This window comes from Nerophis lumbriciformis, linkage group LG16 (assembly GCF_033978685.3).
Source record: "Nerophis lumbriciformis linkage group LG16, RoL_Nlum_v2.1, whole genome shotgun sequence".
Taxonomy (NCBI): Eukaryota; Metazoa; Chordata; class Actinopteri; order Syngnathiformes; family Syngnathidae; genus Nerophis; species Nerophis lumbriciformis.
Genome location: NC_084563.2, coordinates 28,111,430 through 28,135,238, shown reverse-complemented (window position 1 = coordinate 28,135,238; position 23,809 = coordinate 28,111,430). Strand labels below are relative to the sequence as shown.

The 23,809-nt window shown below is 40.3% G+C and overlaps 2 protein-coding genes across 2 annotated transcripts; one reads left to right on the top strand and one right to left on the bottom strand.

Annotated features, from left to right (window-relative positions):
• Nucleotides 1-1,824: 1,824 nt before the first annotated feature.
• gtf2e2 (general transcription factor IIE, polypeptide 2, beta) lies at nucleotides 1,825-23,095 on the top strand. Its single transcript, XM_061976911.2, has 8 exons — nucleotides 1,825-2,052; nucleotides 2,378-2,549; nucleotides 13,302-13,384; nucleotides 16,546-16,653; nucleotides 16,830-17,012; nucleotides 17,272-17,365; nucleotides 22,546-22,661; nucleotides 22,734-23,095. Exons 2-8 carry the CDS (start codon nucleotides 2,390-2,392, stop codon nucleotides 22,851-22,853), a joined length of 864 nt encoding a protein of 287 aa, XP_061832895.2. The 5' UTR covers nucleotides 1,825-2,052; nucleotides 2,378-2,389; the 3' UTR covers nucleotides 22,854-23,095.
• Nucleotides 6,938-11,493, bottom strand: smim18 (small integral membrane protein 18). The gene is made up of 2 exons (XM_061976913.2): nucleotides 11,374-11,493; nucleotides 6,938-8,822 (listed from the first exon to the last, which is right to left on the bottom strand). Exon 2 carries the CDS (start codon nucleotides 8,815-8,817, stop codon nucleotides 8,494-8,496), a length of 324 nt encoding a protein of 107 aa, XP_061832897.1. The 5' UTR covers nucleotides 8,818-8,822; nucleotides 11,374-11,493; the 3' UTR covers nucleotides 6,938-8,493.
• Nucleotides 23,096-23,809: the final 714 nt, after the last annotated feature.

The window sequence follows — 23,809 nt, the reverse complement described above, 5'->3', positions numbered from 1 at the left end:
CGTCCTACTGACGGTGGGGACAGAGAGGGCCAATGAACGAAACCAGTTCTTTAACAGGTTTGACACAGTGGTTCCGACAAGCTCCTACCCCCCCCCCGAGACATGCCAGCCGGCCCCCTGACAACTTCAGCGAACCAATCCACCCCCCCCTCCCTTCCTCACACCCGCCCAACTCCAATGACTACCTCCCCGCACTTAACACTTCACCCTCAGCTTGATGAACCCCCCCTCCCCCAATCACCTGAGACCCCCCCAGTGTGTCTGTCTGCAGAACAGGTGAATGCACAGCTTAATAAATTACAAATAAGCAAGGCCGCGGGTCCTGACAGTGTGAGCCCCAGGGTACTCAAAGCCTGCGCCCCACAACTGTGTGGTGTGCTCCAGCACATCTTCAACATGAGCCTTAGGCTGCAGAAAGTCCCCACACTGTGGAAAACCTCATGCGTGGTCCCCATCCCCAAGTGCACGCGACCCAGCACGTCGAAGGACTACAGGCCGGTGGCTCTAACCTCCCATATCATGTAGACCATGGAGAGGTTGGTCCTGGAACAACTCCACCCTACAGTCAAGCCCCACCTGGACCCACTCAAATTCGCCTACCAGGCCCGACTGGGAGTGGAGGACGCAGTCATCTACCTGCTGAACCGAGCCCACACCCACCTAGACAAGCCTTCAAATATTTCTGTTATTGACTAAATACCAATAAAGTTATTCTTTAGAATATTTATTTTATTGACTAAATATTAATAGTTATTATTTTGAATATTTCTGTTATTGACTAAATATAAATAAAGTTATTAATTTGATATTTCTGTTATTGACTAAATATCAATACAATTATTATTTGGAATATTTCTGTTATAGATTACATTTTAATAAAGTTAATCATTTGAATATTTCTGTTACTACAAACGACATGAATATTATGTATGTATATGAATTATTTATTGTAAGTTGATTAGATTTATTTATTTTAGTTTTCTGTGATGTAATAAGTATACAATGCTATGCAGAAGTGTACTTATAACAGTTTCATGACGGGGTCGTGTCATGTCCTGAAGGAGGCGTGGTGAGAAGGTGAGGTACTGACTGGACATGTGACAAGTGACCTTACTCTGCCAGCGAGACCAGTGCCTCTAAATATATATATATATATATATATATATATATATATATATATATATATATATATATATATATATATATATATATATATACATACATACATATATCTAACTCAAGTTGTGAAAAGATGCATTAGTCAGCGCTCAGTAAAAATCACTATTCATACATGAGTATTTACAGTATTTAAGTCTGCCTCCAGTAATATCATCATTATCTGGGACAGATGTGCATTAATAATTATCTTGGTAGTCAATAAGGTCATTGTGTGCTTTAATGGTTGTAGTTTGTTGTGGTAATTGTGATTTAATAGCTGACAAAACAACACTAGCCATAAACAGATGTAATACAGGCTTGTATCCACCAGGGGCGCGCGTACACCACACTCGCCATAAACTGGTGTAATATAGGTTGTGTCCAGCAGGGTGCGCACATACACCATAAATATGTGTAAAACCGTCTTATGTCCAGCAGGGGACGCACATACACCATAAATATGTGTAATACCGTCTACACGTATACTATAGATATAGGTAATACCGTCTTGTGTCCAGCAGGGGTCGCACATACATCATAAAAATGTGTAATACCGTCTACACGTATACTATAATATGTGTAATACCGTCTTGTGTCCAGCAGGGGACGCCACATACACCATAAATATGTGTAATACCGTCTTGTGTCCAGCAGGGGGCGCACATACACCACACAGGTAGTGATGAACCAGTCGGGCTTTAATAATAGCAGAAGAAGACGAAGCGCAGCTCGACTCACAAGAGACACATTCGGAAAGTTATTCAGCAAATATTTCACTAATATTACAATAATATTACACTCATCTAATAAGAAAGGGAGCCAGCAAGTTTTGTCGGGGCTTAAAGAGACGACTTTAACGGTCGGACTGAGGCCAGAAGAGTAGCAGCTGTGTCGGTGAGATGACTTCTTAGCTAACATTAGCTTGTTGCTGTAAGATTATTATCCATATTTATATTTATAGTATTAACCTTTCTTTACTGCTATTGTCATCCATGCCCACTAAATACATCATCCTGCAAATGTTGACGTCACGCTAGCTTTACACGAAATACTAACTCTTCTTTACATCTAATATGTCGTCTTTTAGTCAACATTTTGTTTAATATGTGGTCTTTTAGTCAACATGTTGTTTAATATGTGGTCTTTTAGATAGATAGCTGCACCAGTATGGTCTGCACACTGCATACTGACAATGATGCCTTGGCCCTTGTTGTGACAGATATCTGACAGAATGGATCCAGCACTACGCAGGGAGACGGAGCTCTTCAAGAAGAGAGCTTTGTCCACACCAGCTGTGGAGAAAAGACACACTGCATCAGAGTCTGCATCGCACAAGAAGAAGAAGCCCAAATTGGACAAGGAAGGATCTTCCTGGTCCAAACCGAGTGCTGGTGAGTGAAGCAATAATAGACTTAAATGATGAAATATTTCAACTTATTGTCTTTCCATAAGATCTTAGAAGGTGGGCAAATCCTTCACTCACAACTTATTGTGTTGTAAGGAAAATGATCCAATACGCACTCTGCTCATTAGGCCCTTTTCCACCAAAGGTTCTGGAACTTTGGGGTCCTGGAACTATATTTTGCTGTAGAAGTGTGTGGTTTGTGTTTCCACCACTTTTCACATGTTACAGTTGATACAAACCAGGCTGATGAGGTATATTTCCACACTGATACCATGTCAATAAATAGTAGCTCACACTTCTTTTATTGAAGTCTAAGTCAATGAAATAATATACAAAACAATATGATTAACAAAATGACCTGTTCAGTAAATTGTTCATAAAAAGGCAAGTTTTGTCCGCAATGTCCAACAGACATGAAGTCCGTACTTGGTGGTGGTCCAAGGTCCTCGTCACAACACTGTGGTGCTTTTAGGACTATGCTGCACAAATGTTTGTCTCCCAGGGTTACAACTGACCTCAGGGGCCAGTATGGTGTCATTCCTGGGCTGGATGTTGGCCCCCGGTCCCCAGTTGAATAGCCCTGCTCTAATTCTGGTTATTTCACATGAATATCACAGCTCAATCAATGTTAATATTTCATTGTTTATAAGTAGGGAAGGTACAGAATTTACTACTTTTCTAGATATCAACCAGATTGTGTCCGTATCACTGGGTACTGATTGATGAAATGGTCAAATGGTAGGGTGCAATATTCTGGTAGCTTTTGTTGCCCGTGGCGTCACGTCAGGTTGCAGACTCTCAAGCACTTGGCGGGTGTAGTCATAGCGAGTGACCTCTGGGTGTGGTCATAGAGAGTGACCTCTGGGTGTAGTCATAGCGAGTGATCTCTGGGTGTAGTCATAGAGAGTGACCTCTGGGTGTGGTCATAGAGAGTGACGTCTGGGTGTAGTCATAGCGAGTGACGTCTGGGTGTAGTCATAGCGAGTGACGTCTGGGTGTAGTCATAGCGAGTGACGTCTGGGTGTAGTCATAGCGAGTGACGTCTGGGTGTAGTCATAGCAGTGACCTCTGGGTGTAGTCATAGCGAGTGACCTCTGGGTGTAGTCATAGCGAGTGACCTCTGGGTGTAGTCATAGCGAGTGACGTCTGGGTGTAGTCATAGCGAGTGACCTCTGGGTGTAGTCATAGCAAGTGACCTCTGGGTGTAGTCATAGCGAGTTACCTCTGGGTGTAGTCATAGCGAGTGACCCCTGGGTGTAGTCATGGCGAGTGACCTCTGGGTGTAGTCATAGCGAGTGATCTCTGGGTGTAGTCATAGCGAGTGACCTCTGGGTGTAGTCATAGCGAGTGACCTCTGGGTGTAGTCATAGAGAGTGACCTCTGGGTGTAGTCATAGAGAGTGACCTCTGGGTGTAGTCATAGCGAGTGACCTATGGGTGTAGTCATAGCGAGTGACCTCTGGGTGTAGTCATAGAGAGTGACCTCTGGGTGTAGTCATAGAGAGTGACCTCTGGGTGTAGTCATAGCGAGTGACCTCTGGGTGGTGTAGCAAGTTTCCATGCCAACAAAGAAAGTTTGTGTGGTCGAATGAACTCAATAGTAAGGCTCTGCTTTTCAAACTTACTGATTGGATTTGCCATACCCATTACTCATTAGCATTTTTACATGGCGATTTTTAAACCTCTGATTTTAGTAATTAAAACGAGAGATGTTCCCATCAGGGCTTTATACTGCCGATTCCCATCATCCATGATGCAAATATGTACTACCGTATTTTTCGGACTATAAGTCGCTCCGGAGTATACGTCGCACCGGCCGAAAATGCACAATAAAGAAGAAGAAAAAACATATATAAATCGCACTGGAGTATAAGTCGCATTTTTGGGGGAAATTTATTTGATAAAATCCAACACCAAGAATAGACATTAGAAAGGCAATTTAAAATAAATAAAGAATAGTGAACAACAGGCTGAATAAGTGTACGTTATATGAGGCATAAATAAGCAACTGGTATGTTAACGTAACATATTATGGTAAGAGTCATTCAAATAACTATAACATATAGAACATGCTATACGTTTACCAAACAATCTGTCACTCCTAATCGCTAAATCCCATGAAATCTTCCTCCTCGGTGTCGCTCCTGGTATGCGCCGCTAGCGTCCTTTCTTTCTGCTGCTCGATCGTCGTTTTCTGCTGCATATTTCACTACGTCCAGCTTGTAATCTGCAGTATATGATTTCCTTTTCGGTGCCATTTTAGTTCAGTCCTTCTCAGTTTTTATAAGTTACCGCCAATGTTGCAGTGATCTATTTTAATAGCTCCGGCAGTAGCGTATAGCATATAGCAGTTAGCATTCCAAAACCCACAATGCACTTCTGCCATGACCCGCCCCCGCTGAATTCTTATTGGTTGGCGTGTGAGTGACGATTGCTGATGTGTGTGTGACGATTGCAGACATTTTCTTCGTCGCTCACGCGAATGAGATAAATAATATTATTTGATATTGTACGGTAATATGTTAATAATTTCACACATAAGTCGCTCCGGAGTATACGTCGCACCCACGATCAAACTATGAAAAAAACCTCGACGTATAGTCTGAAAAATACGGTAACTTTATTATTTGTTACATTTTATGGTGAGTACTGTTGATGGTTTAAAACATCAGCACACTATTTAAACTAGTTCCTTGTTCTCTTGTATTACATTCAATTGTTTGAACAAAACAAAGTAAATAGCACACAATAACTAATCAAAAACTTCAATCTATTACTCATTTAAATCCTTTGGTTCTCCTGTGTCCAATGAATTATTCCCTGAATTTGCAAACATGAACAAAAACAGCATCAAAATGATTTCAAGAAAATAAATATATGGAGCTAATCACTCTAGTATTCTGGTATTACCCTTGATGACGACAACATTATACATGGAACACTGTTCTATTCTCCTCTGACTCCTATTCATCTACCTGTTGACTCTTAAAACCTGCTGCAAGGCGCTTAAACTTTACTAGCACCTATTTCTTCTCTTGTTTCAAGCTAGCTTAGCTAACATGCATGCTCCTGCTTGTTCTCTCTGTGTAACATGTTTAGCAGTGTCCTAATACTTGACAATGACACTGTAGATACTTAAAAATGCAGTTCTTGAAGGTGATTATTATTCACTTAGGAGAGTGTCTCCACACAATTGACTGCTCGCTAGTCACCAGGGGGACTAAACATCAATATGAAAACTACAACTAATCAATCAAATAGCTGATGTGAAGTAAGAGTACAATACTTATATGTCGGGCTGAGTGAGAATGGCTGAAGTCAAAGCTTAATTAATACTACCTCGATTTCACTGATGCTCAACTTCTACTTTACTTTTCTCATCAATATTATAGCAAAAGTGTGTCAGAAAACTTCTCATGTGGCTAATATTCTTCACTTTTAAAGCTTGGACTGTTACCAGGAGGTGTGACCATGATATATAATAGTAGTGCTTTGCTAGAGGTGTAACCATGATATATAATAGTAGTGCTTTGCTAGAGGTGTGACCATGATATATAATAGTAGTGCTTTGCTAGAGGTGTGACCATGATATATAATAGTAGTGCTTTGCTCTGACAATTAGGGATCAGGCTTGTTGTTCCAAGTTTGGTCTGTCAAACTGCTTTTATTGAGGGCCACATCACAATTATGTCTATGTGACAGTGAATATATAAATGTATAATAGTGAACGTATAGATGTATAATAGTGAATATATAGATGTATAATAGTGAATATATAGATGTATAATAGCGAATATATAAATGTATAATAGAGAATATATAGATGCATAATAGTGAATAGATAGATGCATAATAGTGAATATATAGATGTATAATAGCGAAAATATAGATGCATAATAGTGAATAGATAGATGCATAATAGTGAATATATAGATGTATAATAGCGAATACATAGATGTATAATAGTGAATATATAGATGTATAATAGCGAATACATAGATGTATAATAGTGAATATATAGATGCATAATAGTGAATACATAGATGTATAATAGTGAATATATAGATGTATAATAGTGAACACCCATCCATCCATTTTCTACCGCTTGTCCCCTTTATAATAGTGAATATATAGATGAATAATAGTGAATATATAGATTCATAATGGTGAATATATAGATGTATAATAGTGAATATATAGATGTATAATAGTGAATATATAGATGTATAATAGTGAATATATAGATGTATAATAGTGAATATATTGGTGTATAATAGTGAATATATAGATGTATAATAGCCTTGTTTGATTATTATCTTTTTGACAGATAACTTGCTTTAAAATGGTAAGTCAAGATGACAAGCAGATCTTTCAATGTTTATTTTTTTAATGACCCAAAAAAAGCTTGGATCATCAAATAATATTTAAGTGTAGAACATAAGCAAATACATGCAACATTCTTCTGTCAAAACTGAAATAAATAACACACCACCGCTGCTGCTCACTGCTCCCCTCACCTCCCAGGGGGTGATCAAGGGTGATGGGTCAAATGCAGAGAATAATTTGGCCACACCAAGTGTGTGTGTGTGTGTGTGTGTGTGTGTGTGTGTGTGTGTGTGTGTGTGTGTGTGTGTGTGTGTGTGTGTGTGTGTGTGTGTGACTATCATGGCTACTTTAACTTTAACTTTTAGCTAGAAAGTACTTTTTTATTTCCAGTCTTTTTCTGGCCAGGTAAATCATGTGGCAGACCACATTAAATGACCTGTCAGGCCACTTTAAATGATGTGTCAGACCACGTTAAAAGATGCAGTGGACCACATTAAATGATGTGGAGGGCCACTTTAAATGATGTGGCAGATCGCATTAAATGATTTGGTGGGCTACTTTAATTGATGTGGCAGACCACATTTAAATGATGCGGTGGGCCATGTTAAATGACCTGGAGGGCCAATTTAAATGATGTGGCACAGCACATTAAATGACATGGAGGGCCACATTAGAATTATATAGCATGGCATTTTAAAATGATGTGGCAGACCACATTAAATGATGTGGCGGGCCACGTTAGAATTATATAGTGTGGCATTTTAAAATCATGGGATGGGCCACATTGAAATGAAGTAGCGGTCGACAATAAAATTATTTGGCAGGCCACTATAGAATGATATGGCTGCCAACAATAAATTATATGCTGGACTACATTAAAATAATGTGGCGTGCTACATTAGAATCATGTGGTGAGGCACATTTAAATTATGGAATAGGCCACATTCAAATTAGGTAGCTAGCCACAATGAAATTATATAGTGGACCACAATAAAATTATACAAGGGACCACATGAAACGATGTGGCAGGGCACATTAGAACAATGTGGCATGCAACAATAACATTATGGAGTGGGCCATTTTAAAATTAAGTAGCAAGCCACAGTAAAATGATGTGGTGTGCCACGATAATATCATATGTGGGACCACATTAAATGGTGTGACGGATCACTTACAATTATGTGTCAGATCACATTATAATGATGTAATGGACCACAATAAGATAATACAGTGGCGGATCACAATGAAATGGTATGATAGACCACAGAAAATAAAGTGGCAGGGGCCGCAGGACACATTATAATGATGTGGTGGGCCACATTTGGCCCCCAGGTCTTGAGTTTGACGCGTGTGTTCAATGTGGTGGTGAACATGCATTAAATAAAGTCCTGAATAAAAAGGTATTTGGACAACTTGCTCCGTGCTGGTGGAGATGTGCCTCGGTCTAGCTTCATCTTGCCTGCTTCCTCAGTTTGCTCTGAGCTGTGAGGGCAGTCTCCTCTGAGGGAGGTTCTGCTCCAGAAGGAATTAGCCTCCATTGTCCTCCATGCTTCTACACCACCTCTGTGTGGTAGTCTGGCTCCTTGCACATGCTGCTCATCAGTTCTACACCACCTCCGTGTGGGAGCCTGGCTCCTTGCACATGCTGCTCATCATTTGGCTGCAGTTTCCTGGACCTTCCTCCTGCACTTGTTGGCGTGTCTTTCCTTTGGCGCAGCAGGCGCAGTCCAGGAGCTCGTAGAGTACGGCCAAGGCCGCCAAAGACAAGATGGTGAGGATGAAGAGCAGCAGGATGACGAAGCAGGCCACGTTCCAGCTGTCGTGGAAGGGGTAGACCTCCTGCGCCGGTAGGGAGACCTGGGACAGAGGCAGGACCTCCTGGTCTCTGGAGAGGTGATGTAGGACCGTCACTGCTGTGATGTTGTCCATGATATCTGCTTGGAAATAACACAAACATGCAGATTGTTCAAGTGGAAACGCAGCAGAGCCTGTGGGGCCAAATAGTATTTAGTCAGCCACCAATTATGCAAGTTGTCCCACATACAATGATGTCATTTTCATCATAGCTACATTTCAACTATGACAGACAAGAATCCAGGAAACCACATTGTAGGAATTCTATTGAATTAATTGGTGAATTCCTCTGTAAAATAAGTATTTGGTCACCTACAAACAAGCAAAAGTTCTGTCTTTCACGGACCTGTAGCTTCTTCTTGTCCTCCACTCCTTACCTGTATTAATGACACCTGTTTGGCCTCGGTATCAGTATAAAACACACCTGTCCACAACCTCAAACAGTCACACTCCAAACCCCAATATGGCCTAGGCCAAAGAGCTGTCAAAGGACACCAGAAACAACATTGTAGACCTGCACCAGGCTGGGAAGACTGAATCTGCAATAGGCAAGATGCTTGGTGTGAAGAAATCAACCATGGGAGCAATTATTAGAAAATGGAAGACATACAAAGCCCAAAAGCAGTGAAGTTGTCACGTTGTGTAAATGGTAAATAAAAAGAGAATACAACAAATCCTTTTCAACTTATATTCAATTGAATAGACTGCAAAGACAAGATATTTCATGTTCACACTGAGAAACTTTCTTATTTGTTGCAAATATTAGCTCATTTGGAATTTGATGCCTGCAACATGTTTCAAAAAAGCTGGCACATGTGGCAAAAAAGAGTGAGAAAGTTGAGGAATGCTCATCAAAGACTTATTTGGAACATCCCACAGGTGAACAGGCTAATTGGGAGCAGGTGGGTGCCATGATTGGGTATAAAAGCAGCTTCCATGAAATGCTCAGTCATTCACAAACAAGGACGGGGCGAGGGTCACCACTTTGTCAACAAATGCCTGAGCAAATTGTTTAAGAACAACATTTCTCAGCAAGGAATTTAGGGATTTCACCATCTACGCTCCGTAATATCATCAAAAGGTTTAGAGAATCGGGAGAAATCACTGCATGTAAGCCATGATATTACACACCTTGGATCCCTCAGGCGCTACTGCATCAAAAAACCACATCAGTGTGTAAAGGATATCACCACATGGGTGATTGTGATTGTTGTTGACATCATGTGACAAACACTAATGTATACAATCAGTGATTGTTGTTGACATCATCATGTGACAAACACTAATGTATACAATCAGTGATTGTTGTTGACAACATCAACATGTGACAAACACTAATGTATACAATCAGTAATTGTTGTTGACAACATCAACATGTGACAAACACTAATGTATACAATCAGTGATTGTTGTTGACAACATCAACATGTGACAAACACTAATGTATACAATCAGTGATTGTTGTTGACAACATCAACATGTGACAAACACTAATGTATACAATCAGTGATGGTTGTTGACAACATCAACATGTGACAAACACTAATGTATACAATCAGTGATGGTTGTTGACAACATCAACACATGACAAACACTAATGTATACAATCAGTGATTGTTGTTGACAACATCAACATGTGACAAACACTAATGTATACAATCAGTGATTGTTGTTGACAACATCAACATGTGACAAACACTAATGTATACAATCAGTGATGGTTGTTGACAACATCAACATGTGACAAACACTAATGTATACAATCAGTGATGGTTGTTGACAACATCAACATGTGACAAACACTAATGTATACAATCAGTGATTGTTGTTGACAACATCAACATGTGACAAACACTAATGTATACAATCAGTGATTGTTGTTGACAACATCAACATGTGACAAACATCATATTACACACTTTACATTCATAGAGGTGAGGAAATAATCCTTTTTAGATGCATCACAATTCGGACATGGACAATTATGTAATTGATTAAAGGTAATTGATAAGGATAATTGATGTAAATAAAGTAAGGCAGACAGTTGTAAAGTGTGTCTGACCCAGAGATCCCACCAGCTCCTTAATTATAGCGCACCTATGTTCCAGTTTTTTACACATTTCCATCAATGTGATGGGAATTGATTTAAATATGTCTTATTACAAATGCACTGTTTTTAAAAGTTGCAAGTGATAAAGGTTGATTTAGGAGAAGGAAAATAGATGTAAAGATGTGTCAATAATGGCTTTTTAATGGAATCATAGCTCCTGAATGGTGAGGTGGCCAAAGATGTATTCATATCTGACAGAGTCACCCCAAACTGCAATATTTAGCATTTATTGAATAACAACTTTAGCATTGTTGTTGTGACACTTCCCTCTGTTTTCTGTAACATCATGGTCTTCACGTCAGATCGTTGCCATGACAACTCACACACTAGTGCACATTCATGCTGTTCTGTAGGAAGCCATCTTTATTTTACAGCCTGCATCCTGTCTTGTCCTAAATGATGCAAGGTTTTACTGACATTCTGCATCCATCTTACCTCCTGGGGAATATTGCTGCTGCTATGTCCTAATGCATGCCTCACATGCAAAGTTTGTGGAAGAAGAGGTAGAAATGGAAACCCACCTGCTTGTCGGCCTCAGTCTTCAGAGGATGCTGTGTGCTCCTCTCTCATGCCCCACCTATCTCCTCTTCATGCACCACCTATCTCCTCTTCATGCACCACCTATCTCCTCTCCTCCCTCGCTGCGCTCTCATGCACCATTGCTTCCTGTCATTGGCTGTGTTCCCTGAGCCCTGCCTCACATCCATTGGTCAGCTGGCCCGTCACCATCCTTGTGGCTCCACCCACCAAGCAGCTCAGTCCTGAAGCACTGCTTGAATCATTCATCAATCTGAGTGTCTCTTGGTTCTGATTGGACCACTTCTGCTGCCTCCAGAGACTGACCGGCCTCATTGGACCCTCAGTAATTATTTAATGGTAGCAACCAAGCCCATTTGAGATGGCAATACCGATTATTAGTTGTAAAAGCGGCCGATAACCAATATTTGGAGCTGATATTTACAATACCCAAAGGCAGTGAAGTTTTCACGTTGTGTAAATGGCAAATAAAAAGAGAATACAATGATTTGCAAATCCTTTTCAACTTATATTCAATTGAATAGACTGCAAAGACAATATATTTCATGTTCACACTGAGAAACTTTATTTTTTAGCGAATAATCATGAAGTTAGAATTTAATGGCAGCAACACATTGCAAAAAAGTTGTCAGAGGGGCATTTTTACCAGTGTGTTACATGGCCTTTCCTTTTAACAACACTCAGTAAAGGTTTGGGAACTGAGAAGACACATTTTTGAAGTGGAATTATTTCCCATTCTTGCTTGATGTACAGCTTAAGTTGTTCAACAGTCTCCCTTCTCATATTTTAGCCTTCACACATTTCCAATGTCTGGACTACAGGCAGGCCAGTCTAGTACCTGCACTCTTTTACTATGAAGCCACGCTGTTGTAACACGTGGCTTGGCATTGTCTTGCTGAAATAAGCAGGGGCGTCCATGGTAACATTGCTTGAATGGCAACATATGTTGCTCCAAAAGCTGCATGTACCTTTCAGCATTAATGGTGCTTTCTTGTCTTTGCAGTCTATTCAATTGAATATAAGTTGAAAAGGATTTGTTGTATTCTCTTTTTATTTACCATTTACACAACGTGACAACTTCACTGCTTTTGGGGTTTGTATTTACAGTAGCAATGACATTTAGTTGGGGTGTCCAACAAAGTTTTTTTTCGATTGAATCACGTTTATTTGTAACAATTTTTAACCATTTAAAAAAAATCAAAATCGGTCAAAAAATTTTTTTTATAAAATATATATATATATATATATATATATATATATATATATATATATATATAGGGCTTCACGGTGGCAGAGGGGTTAGTGCATCTGCCTCACAATACGAAGGTCCTGAGTAGTCTTGGGTTCAATCCCGGGCTCGGGATCTTTCTGTGTGGAGTTTGCATGTCCTCCCCGTGACTGCGTGGGTTCCCTCCGGGTACTCCGGCTTCCTCCCACTTCCAAAGACATGCACCTGGGGATAAGTTGATTGGCAACACTAAATTGGCCCTAGTGTGTGGATGTGAGTGTGAATGTTGTCTGTCTATCTGTGTTGGCCCTGCGATGAGATGGCGACTTGTCCAGGGTGTACCCCGCCTTCCGCCCGATTGTAGCTGAGATAGGCTCCAGCGACCCCCGCGACCCCAAAGGGAATAAGCGGTAGAAAATGGATGGATGGATATATATATATATATTTATTTCATATATATATATATATATAAATATATATGTGTGTGTGTGTGTGTGTGATCGCCAGATGCCAATCAATGCCTTTCAATGTCCATCACAAAAAGGATCAGTTGTAGCACATGTTTGTAATAACTGTGAACATTTTCAATGTCTTCATAATATTTACACACACTTGAAATCATCTTGTCTTATTTCTCACATAGTCCACAAGACTCAAGTGATTTTCTCCTCTATTCTTCCCCAGAGTCCAGTAATGGCAGCTTCAACATTAAGACCAGCTCTGGCTACAAGTTTGGTTGTCTGGCCAAGATAGTGAATTATATGAAGGTAAGGTGGAACGTCTTTCTCCTCCATGTTGACTCACTTTTACATCACACTTGTTTAGTAAGTAAGAATAGTTTTAGTTGTATTGTATAACTTACACGCGTTGCTCGGAGTGATGAATGAAGAATCCATACCAGTATAAACGCTGTGGGGAACTAGAAGACGGAACGGCACTTCGACTTCCGGTTCAAAGCTTTAAACAGCAGGAATTCACATTCAGCCAGCTGCCCCTGCAGTGAGCAAACTCATCCAAAAGATGGCACCATAGCACACACAAAAACAAACCGTTTAAAACTTTAACCCAGATGTCAAGCAGGTTCAATCTGGCCCACGTAATGACTTTGCTCAGTAGCCAATGGAGCTACATTTTTAAATGAAAGAAACTGTTGTTCTAAATGTGTCCACTAGATGTCACAATAGCAAGTCTGTTAGGGAAGCAGATAGTTTATACCTGGGCGATCAAGTACAAACTACAAAAGCAGTGAAGTTGTCACGTGGTGTAAATGGTAAATAAAAAGAGAATACTGTAGCGGTTGCTTTAAGGACATCATTCACCACACCTGTTTACTTGACTTTGTCATCATTATTATTATTTAAGGACATCATTCACCACACCTGTTTACTTGACTTTGTCATCATCATTATTATTTAAGGACATCATTCACCACACCTGTTTACTTGACTTTGTCATCATTATTATTATTTAAGGACATCATTCACCACACCTGTTTACTTGACTTTGTCATCATTATTATTATTTAAGGACATCATTCACCACACCTGTTTACTTGACTTTGTCATCATTATTATTATTTAAGGACATCATTCACCACACCTGTTTACTTGACTTTGTCATCATTATTATTATTTAAGGACATCATTCACCACACCTGTTTACTTGACTTTGTCATCATTATTCACCGTCATTCTTCTATTGTGCACATACCAATGTTCTTCTTGTTTAGCAGTCATATAGGGTATGCAGTTAAGACTGAGCCATTCGGTGCGGCCCCTTTAAGTGCCCGTCAGGAGATTCACCCAAAGGTGGGGGGGGGGGTTTGTTGTGACCGCCTTTTTGAGTCTCTTTGATGTAAGCAGTCATTCATTCTCCTCTTTGGTGGAATAAACGACGCATAGGTTTTTATGAGTCAAAAGATACTTTAAGTTGTTTTGTTTTCTTTCATGTTACAAGCACAACAATACAATGATTTGCAAATCCTTTTCAACTTATATTCAATTGAATGGACTGCAAAGACAAGATATTTCATGTTCACACTGAGATACTTTGTTATTTTTTGCAAATAATCATGAACTTAGAATTTATTGGCAGCAATACATTGCAAAAAAGTTGTCAGAGGGGCATTTTTACCAGTGTGTTACATGGCCTTTCTTTTTAACAACACTCAGTAAAGGTTTGGGAACTGAGGAGACACATTTTTGAAGTGGAATTCTTTCCCATTCTTGCTTGATGTACAGCTTAAGTTGTTCAACAGTCTCCCTTCTCATATTTCGCCTTCACACATTTTCAATGTCTGGATTACAGGCAGGCCAGTCTAGTACCTGCACTCTTTTACTATGAAGCCATGCTGTTGTAACACGTGGCTTGGCATTGTCTTGCTGAAATAAGCAGGGGCGTCCATGGTAACGTTGCTTGGATGGCAACATATGTTGCTCCAAAACCTGTATGTACCTTTCAGCATTAATGGTGCCTTCACAGATGTGTAAGTTACCCATGTCTTGGCCACTAATACACCCCCATACCATCACACATGCTGCCTTTTACACTTTCACCCTAGAACAGTCCGGATGGTTCTTTTCCTCTTTGGTCCCGAGGACACGACGTCCACATTTTCCAAAAACAATTTGAAATGTGGACTCGTCAGACCACAGAACACTTTTCCACTTTGCATCAGTCCATCTTAGATGAGCTCGGGCCCAGCCAAGCGTTTCTGGGTGTTGTTGATAAATGGCTTTGGCTTTGCATAGTAGATTTTTAACTTGCACTTACAGATGTAGCGACCAACTGTAGTTACTGACAGTGGTTTTCTGAAGTGTTCCTGAGCCCATGTGGTGATATCCTTCACAGACTGATGTGGCTTGTTGATGCTGTACCGCCTGAGGGATCCAAGGTGTGTAATATCATGGCTTACGTGCAGTGATTTCTCCAGATTCTCTGAACCTTTTGATGATATTACGGAGCGTAGATGGTGAAATCCCTAAATTCCTTGCAATAGCTGGTTGAGAAATGTTGTTCTTAAACAATTTGCTCAGGCATTTGTTGACAAAGTGGTGACCCTCGCCCCGTCCTTGTTTGTGAATGAGTGAGCATTTCATGGAAGCTGCTTATATACCCAATCTTGGCACCCACCTGTTCCCAATTAGCCTGTTCACCTGTGGAATGTTCCAAATAAGTCTTTGATGAGCATTCCTCAACTTTCTCAGTCTTTTTTGCCACTTGTGCCAGCTTTTTTGAAACATGTTGCAGGCATCAAATTCCAAATGAGCTAATATTTGCAAAAAATAACAAAGTTTCTCAGTGTGAACATGAAATATCTTGTCTTTGCAGTCTATTCAATTGAATATAAGTTGAAAAGGATTTGTTGTATTCTCTTTTTATTGACCATTTACACAACTTCACTGCTTTTGGGCTTTGTAATTTAAAAGTACGCTGACAAACTTCATCCATTTCACACTCACCATGGCAACCTTTTCACAAAGTGCATGAATACAACAGCAGTGGTCTTGGTCATGAAGACAGTCTGCCTTCAGCATGTCTACATGGTCAGCAGGCCAAGGACAGTGTCATGAAGACAGTCTGCCATCAGCATGTCTACATGGTCAGCAGGCCAAGGACAGTGTCATGAAGACAGTCTGCCATCAGCATGTCTACATGGTCAGCAGGCCAAGGACAGTGTCATGAAGACAGTCTGCCTTCAGCATGTCTACATGGTCAGCAGGCCAAGGACAGTGTCATGAAGACAGTCTGCCTTCAGAATGTCTACATGGTCAGCAGGCCAAGGACAGTGTCATGAAGACAGTCTGCCTTCAGCATGTCTACATGGTCAGCAGGCCAAGGACAGGGGTGATCAACTTCAAGATGGAGGAGAGAGAACATCACTCATGTGATCATTGCAGTAATTCCATGTTTCATCCTTCTTTGTCAGACGCGACATCAGAATGGCGACACACACTTCCTGACACTAGAAGAAATTCTGGATGAGACCAAACTCCTTGACATCGGCATGAAACAGAAGCAGTGGCTCATGACTGAGGTTTGTGACCTGGATAGAAGACCTTTTCTTTTCCCTGAGGAACATTTGGAGTTCATCCATTTAAAGACCAGAGTCTGGTTCCTCCTTTGTCCCAAAATGTGCTTCTAGTTGTTTATCTGGACCAGGACAGTGCTGTGATCTTCTAACACTAACCTTCTTCACTCTCTGGACTGCAGGCACTGGTCAACAACCCTAAGATCGATGTCCGGGATGGCACTTATGGCTTCAAGCCCAAGTACAACCTGAAGGACAAGAAGGCTTTACTGAGGCTGCTGGACAAACACGACCAGTTGGGCCTGGGAGGAGTTCTGCTGGATGATGTGGAGGAGGGCCTGCCCAACTCTGCTAAGGCCATCAAGGTGTTCACTTCCATCTAAACATCCTTGCCTTACTCAACTGTAACATTCTCCTTGCCTTCCTCAACTGTAACATTATCCTTGCCTTCCTCAACTGTAACATTCTCCTTGCCTTCCTCAACTGTAACATTCTCCTTGCCTTCCTCAACTGTAACATTATCCTTGCCTTCCTCAACTGTAACATTCTCCTTGCCTTCCTCAACTGTAACATTATCCTTGCCTTCCTCATCTTCCTCAATTGTTACATTCTTACCTGTTTCAGGTCTTGGGGGATCAGATCACCTTCGTGACCAGACCAGATAAGAAGAAGATCTTGTTCTACAATGACAAACACTGCCAGTTTGTGGTGGATGAAGGTGACCGTTCTCACATGGACATGATGTACTCACTCACACCATGATTAGTTGATCACAACATGATTCATACCTGCCAACTACTCCGGTTTTCCCGTAATTAGTACGGTTTTCATCAACCTATTCCGGGTTACGGTTGCAGTGATAAAAAATACGGTTTTTCATTAATTAAATTATTTTTATTTTTTTTAAAGTTTTATTCACGAAATCGCGTAACAACAATGACAATCGACACTGCTTCCCGTAACTTCCTATCGAGCCATTCCGAATGCCATGCGCGAGGCTATTTATAGCACCGCTGCCAAGCACGAGGCATCAGTTGCAATTGTTTCCAAACGAGCGAACGATCATGGAATCAGCCGGAGAAAAATCGCAAACGAGTCTTAAACCGAAAAGAAAACTGCAGTCATTCCGTGAAGAATATTCAAAAGCCTATCCGGGAATAATTATCCGTTCCAAAAAGGGTGAAAACTACGCGAATTGCACCTTGTGCAGACAAGATTTTTCGATCGGACACGGAGGAATTAGCGATGTAAAAGACCACGTTGGGACAAAAAAACACAAGTCTAATGCCGTTGCTAAATTTGGATTTTAGCCACAAAAAGGTAATGACACCAATGTTATCTATTGGAATTGTTTAGTACTGTTATACTGTTAAAAGTGTTTATACTATTTATGCTTTCAAGTCCAAGTTGAAGAAATCTTGTTAAATGTTGACAGCATCACTACCAAAATACAGAAGTATGTTCTTAATATTTTTGCAGTGCTATTTCTGTTGAAAAGTTAAAATGATTACATTAGAGATGTGATGTGCCACTTTTCAAGTGTTTGATGGCTTAAATTAATTTTCATTAATTTTTCATATTTTGAATTCTTTTGAAAGGCTTACAAAAAAACTACATTTGAATTGTAATTCCATGCTATTGACAGGACTATTAATTTTAATGAAGTTAGTTTACCATGTTTACAGTATGATAATTGTGATAGAAATTTGAATTTTAGGCACAGAATATTTTTTACAATTGAACAAGGCAGTACCGTATTTTCCGCACCATAAGGCGCCCTGGGTTAAAAGCCGCACCTTCAATGAACGGCATATTTCAAAACTTTGTCCACCTATAAGCCGCCCGGTGTTGTAAGCCGCATCTAACTGCGCTAAAGGAATGTCAAAAAAACAGTCAGATAGGTCAGTCAAACTTTAATAATATATTAAAAACTCTGTTCACTCCCAAAATGTACGCAAATGTGCAATCACAAACATACGTATATCAACATGGACAGAGCTGCGTGAAAAAAGCCACCCGGCCTCTTCGCGTAAACTTAAACTTACCTTAACCACTCGCTCATCTTTTCTTCATCCATCCCTTCGAGTTAGCTTTTTATGATGACGCCGGCTGGAAAGGTCTCTTTTGGCAAGGTCTTCCTTTTGAATATCACCATGGGTGGAAGTTTCTGGCCATTAGCATGGCAAGCTAGAACCACAGTGAAGGATGACTTCTCATTCCCTGTGGTGCGAATATTCACCGTACGTGCTCCCGTTGTATCCACAGTGCGTTTCACAGGAATATCAGTTGCTGTGAAATAGTAATCCGTGTGCGGATGGAGAGATTGCGTCTTTTCATGAACCGGATCCCTGACGCTTAGTAGGAGCCATTTTGTGGTCTTTACAGATGTAAACACACAAAGGAAATGAAACGTACGGTATATCCGCGCGCTTTTTCTTCTTCTACGCGGGCGGGTGGTTGCTTACAGTAGAAGAAGAAGCGCTTCCTGTTCTATGGGGGCGGGTGCTTACCTTGGCGGTTGCTTGCGTAGAAGAAGAAGCGCTTCCTGTTCTACCGGGAAAAAAGATGGCGGCTGTTTACCGAAGTTGCGAGATCGAAACTTTATGAAAATGAATCGTAATATTAATCCATATATAAAGCGCACCGGGTTAAAAGCCGCACTGTCAGCTTTTGAGTAAATTTGTGGTTTTTAGGTGCGGCTAATAGTGCGGAAAATACGGTAGATTATACAAGCTTGGACAGAAAGTTAATAATGACACCAATTTTTTTTTTTATGGAATTGTTTAGTACTGTTTTACCATTTGTTTACTGTAAAAAGTGTTTATACTGTTTATACTTTCAATTAACACATTGAAGTCTTGTGAAAGGTTGACAGGATAACTGGCATTAACTGTCAAAATAATTTCAAACTATTGAAGTTAGCTTACAGAATAAACATGTCAATCAACCCATATGATTTTTGCTGTAATATTTTTGTTTTGAAAAGTCACTGTGACTGATAGAAAAGTGATGGTTTTAGCAACATTTTAACCTGTCTGAATGCTAATAATCATTTTGCGTCGGGGGGCGAAGCTGAACCCCCCACCAGGACTTTGTCCTGGACCTACCGGGGCCTGCGGCCCCTGGACGCTGGCTACTAGGTTTTTCTGATTTCAAAAGTTGGCAGGTATGCGATTAGTTGATGCCATCATGATTAGTTGATCACAACATGATTAGTTGATGCCATCATGATTAGTTGATCACAACATGATTAGTTGATGCCATCATGATTAGTTGATCCCAACATGATTAGTTGATCATAACATGATTAGTTGATGTCATCATGATTAGTTGATCCCAACATGATTAGTTGATGCCATCATGATTAGTTGATCACAACATGATTAGTTAATCCCATCATGATTAGTTGATCCCAATATTCAATATCATCTGTACCTGTGTCAAATAGACATTTAAACAAATGTTGTTAAACCACTAAAGATAATAGAAGATAGCAAGCTGCTGTTTTTACACTTCAGTTTAGAAAAAAGTAATTTTGAGCAAGTTGCAAACAGCCATTGAAGTGTTAGAATGTTACATAATGTTACAGCCATTGAAGTGTTAGAATGTTACATAATGTTACAGCCATTGAAGCGTTAGAATGTTACATAATGTTACAGCCATTGAAGTGTTAGAATGTTACATAATGTTACAGCCATTGAAGTGTTACAATGTTACATAATGTTACAGCCATTGAAGTGTTAGAATGTTACATAATATTACAGCCATTGAAGTGTTACAATGTTACATAATGTTACAGCCATTGAAGTGTTAGAATGTTACATAATGTTACAGCCATTGAAGTGTTACAATGTTACAGAATGTTACAGCCATTGAAGTGTTAGACTGTTACATAATGTTACATCCATTGAAGTGTTAGAATGTTACAGCCATTGAAGTGTTAGAATGTTACATAATGTTACAGCCATTGAAGTGTTAGAATGTTGCATAATGTTACAGCCATTGAAGTGTTAGAATGTTACAGCCATTGAAGTGTTAGAATGTTACATAATGTTACAGCCATTGAAGTGTTAGAATGTTACAGCCATTGAAGTGTTAGAATGTTACAGCTATTGAAGTGTTAGAATGTTACAGCCATTGAAGTGTTAGAATGTTACATAATGTTACAGCCATTGAAGTGTTAGAATGTTACATAATGTTACAGCCATTGAAGTGTTAGAATGTTACAGCCATTGAAGTGTTAGAATGTTACAGCTATTGAAGTGTTAGAATGTTACAGCCATTGAAGTGTTAGAATGTTACATAATGTTACAGCCATTGAAGTGTTAGAATGTTACATAATGTTACAGCCATTGAAGTGTTAGAATGTTACAGCCATTGAAGTGTTAGAATGTTACAGCTATTGAAGTGTTAGAATGTTACATAATGTTACAGCCATTGAAGTGTTAGAATGTTACATAATGTTACAGCCATTGAAGTGTTAGAATGTTACATAATGTTACAGCCATTGAAGTGTTAGACTGTTACATAATGTTACAGGCATTAAAGTGTTAGAATGTTACATAATGTTACAGCCATTGAAGTGTTAGACTGTTACATAATGTTACAGGCATTAAAGTGTTAGAATGTTACAGCCATTGAAGTGTTAGAATGTTACAGAATGTTACAGCCATTGAAGTGTTAGAATGTTACAGAATGTTACAGCCATATTCCACAATGGAATACATTCATTATTGTCCTCAAAATTCTACACACAATACCCCATAGTGACAATTAGAAACGGTTTTTTAGAGCTTTTTGCAAATGTATTCTAAATGAAGAACTGGCATGTACATAAGTATTCACAGCCTTTGCCATGAAGATCACAAGTGATCTCAGGTGCATCCTGTGTCTCTGATCCTCCTTCAGATCTTCCTACAGCTTCATTGGAGTCCACCTGTGGTCAATTCAGTTGCTGATTTGGAAAGGCACACACCTGGTCCACACTTGACAGTGCATGCAGAGCACAAACCAATAATAAAGTCCAAGGAAAGGTCCAGGGTTATCTCCAGGTACAAATCTGGGGAGGGGTACAGAAAAGTATCTGCTGCCTTGAAGGTCCCAATGAGCACAGTGGTCTCATCATCTGTAAATGGAAGAAGGTTGAAACTCTAGGATTTTTCTTAGAGCTGAGTGATGGGCAGAAGGACACTAGTCAGGGAGGTGACCAAGACCATGGTCAGTCTGTCAGAACTACAGCATTCCTCTGTGGAGAGAGGAGAACCTTCCAGAAGGACAAGGACAATCAGGCCTGCATGGTAGAGTGGCCAGACGGAAGACATTTATTAGTCAAAAGTTTGCCAACATGCACCTGAAAAACTCTCAGACCACGAGAAACTAAATCCTCTGGTCTGATCAGACAAAGATTGAAGTCTTTGGAGGAAACCAGGCCACCAATACCATCCCTACAGTGAAGCATGGTGGTGGCAGCATCATGCTGTGGGGATGGGAGACTGGAATACTAGTCAGGATAGAGGGAAAGGTGAGTGCAGCAATGTACAGAGACATCCTGGATAAAAACCTACACTTCATCCAACCTGATGGAGCTTGAGAGGTGCTGCAAAGAGGAATGAGAGAAAGTTCCCAAAGATAGGTGTGCCAAGTTTGTGACATGGTGTTCAAAAAGACTTGAGGTGTAATGGCTGCCAAAGGTGCATCAACTAAGTATTGATCAGAGGATGTCAATACTTATCTACATGGCATTTGTTCCTTTTTCATTGTAATACATTTCAAAAAGCTGAACATGATGGGTATTGTGTGTAGAATTTTGAGGACAAGAATGAATGTATTCCACTTTGGAAACATGACCACATGTTGCTGTCGTGTCTCACCTTCTGCTGCCTTCCTGTCCAATGGTAGAATTCCAGAAGTTGTGGAGAAGTGTTCCTGTGGACTCCATAGACGAGGAGAAGATTGAGGAGTACTTGAAGAAGCAAGGCATCTCCTCCATGCAGGAGTCAGGACCAAAGAAAGTGGTCAGTGTGTTTGTCACATGTACAAGTATTACATGTTCTTTGCTTTCTGACTTGTGTGTCTGCCTCCTGCAGCTGCCAGTGCAGAAGAGGAAGAAGCAAGCGGGTCAGAGGAAGAGACACTTCAAGACCCACAACAACCACCTGGCAGGGGTCCTGGAGGACTACACCGATGGTGTGCCTGCCAAAAAGTGAACATTCTTGTCCTGTTCTGTGAAGAACTACTTGCTGGCATCCTGCTCACATGATGTAAGATCTGTCACTCATCATTCTAGGTCAACACTTCACCTACTTTCTCTTCAGCACCAAGGTGTGTGTGTGTGTGTGTGTGTGTGTGTGTGTGTGTGTGTGTGTGTGTGTGTGTGCGTGTGCGTGCGCAGAATTCTCCACACACTGATGACATGATGTGGCACATTTTAATAAATGTCTTCAACTCACTCTTCTCTTCACTCCACCGTTGGCAGAATTTAAATATTCTAATGCAGCAGTTGTCAGACAGCACTTCAGAGGTGTGGCAGCTTGAGAACAACAAAGAACTAATAGAAAAGCCATAAGCAGTGAAGTTGTCACATTGTGTAAATGGTAAATAAAAAGAGAATACAATGATTTTCAAATCCTTTTCAACTTATATTCAATTGAATAGACTGCAAAGATGGTCCGTAATATCATCAAAAAGTTGAGAGAATCTGGAGAAATCACTGCACGTAAGCCATGATATTACACACCTTGGATCCCTCAGGCTGTACTGCATCAAAAAGCCACATCAGTGTGTAAAGGATATCACCACATGGGCTCAGGAACACCAGAAAACCACTGTCAGTAACTACAGTTGGTTGCTACATCTGTAAGTGCAAGTTAAAACTCTAAAATGCAAAGCCAAAGCCATTTATCAACAACACCCGGAAACGCTTGGCTGGGCCCTAGCTCATCTAAGATGGACTGATGCAATGTGGAAAAGTGTTCTGTGGTCTGATGACATTTCAAAATGTTTTTGGAATCTGTGGACCAAAGAGGAAAATAACCATCCGGACTGTTCTAGGGTGAAAGTGTAAAAGGCAGCATGTGTGATGGTATGGGGGTGTATTAGTGGCCAAGACATGGGTAACTTACACATCTGTGAAGGCACCATTAATGCTGAAAGGTACATACAG

Excerpts from the sequence above, each read along its gene's own strand:
- smim18 (XM_061976913.2), bottom strand. The coding sequence starts at position 8,817 with ATGGACAACATCACAGCAGTGACGGTCCTACATCACCTCTCCAGAGAC.
- gtf2e2 (XM_061976911.2), top strand. The coding sequence starts at position 2,390 with ATGGATCCAGCACTACGCAGGGAGACGGAGCTCTTCAAGAAGAGAGCT. Across the intron at positions 2,550-13,301 it reads CTGGTCCAAACCGAGTGCTG|AGTCCAGTAATGGCAGCTTC; the intron begins GTGAGTGAAGCA and ends ATTCTTCCCCAG. Across the intron at positions 22,662-22,733 it reads AGTCAGGACCAAAGAAAGTG|CTGCCAGTGCAGAAGAGGAA; the intron begins GTCAGTGTGTTT and ends TGCCTCCTGCAG.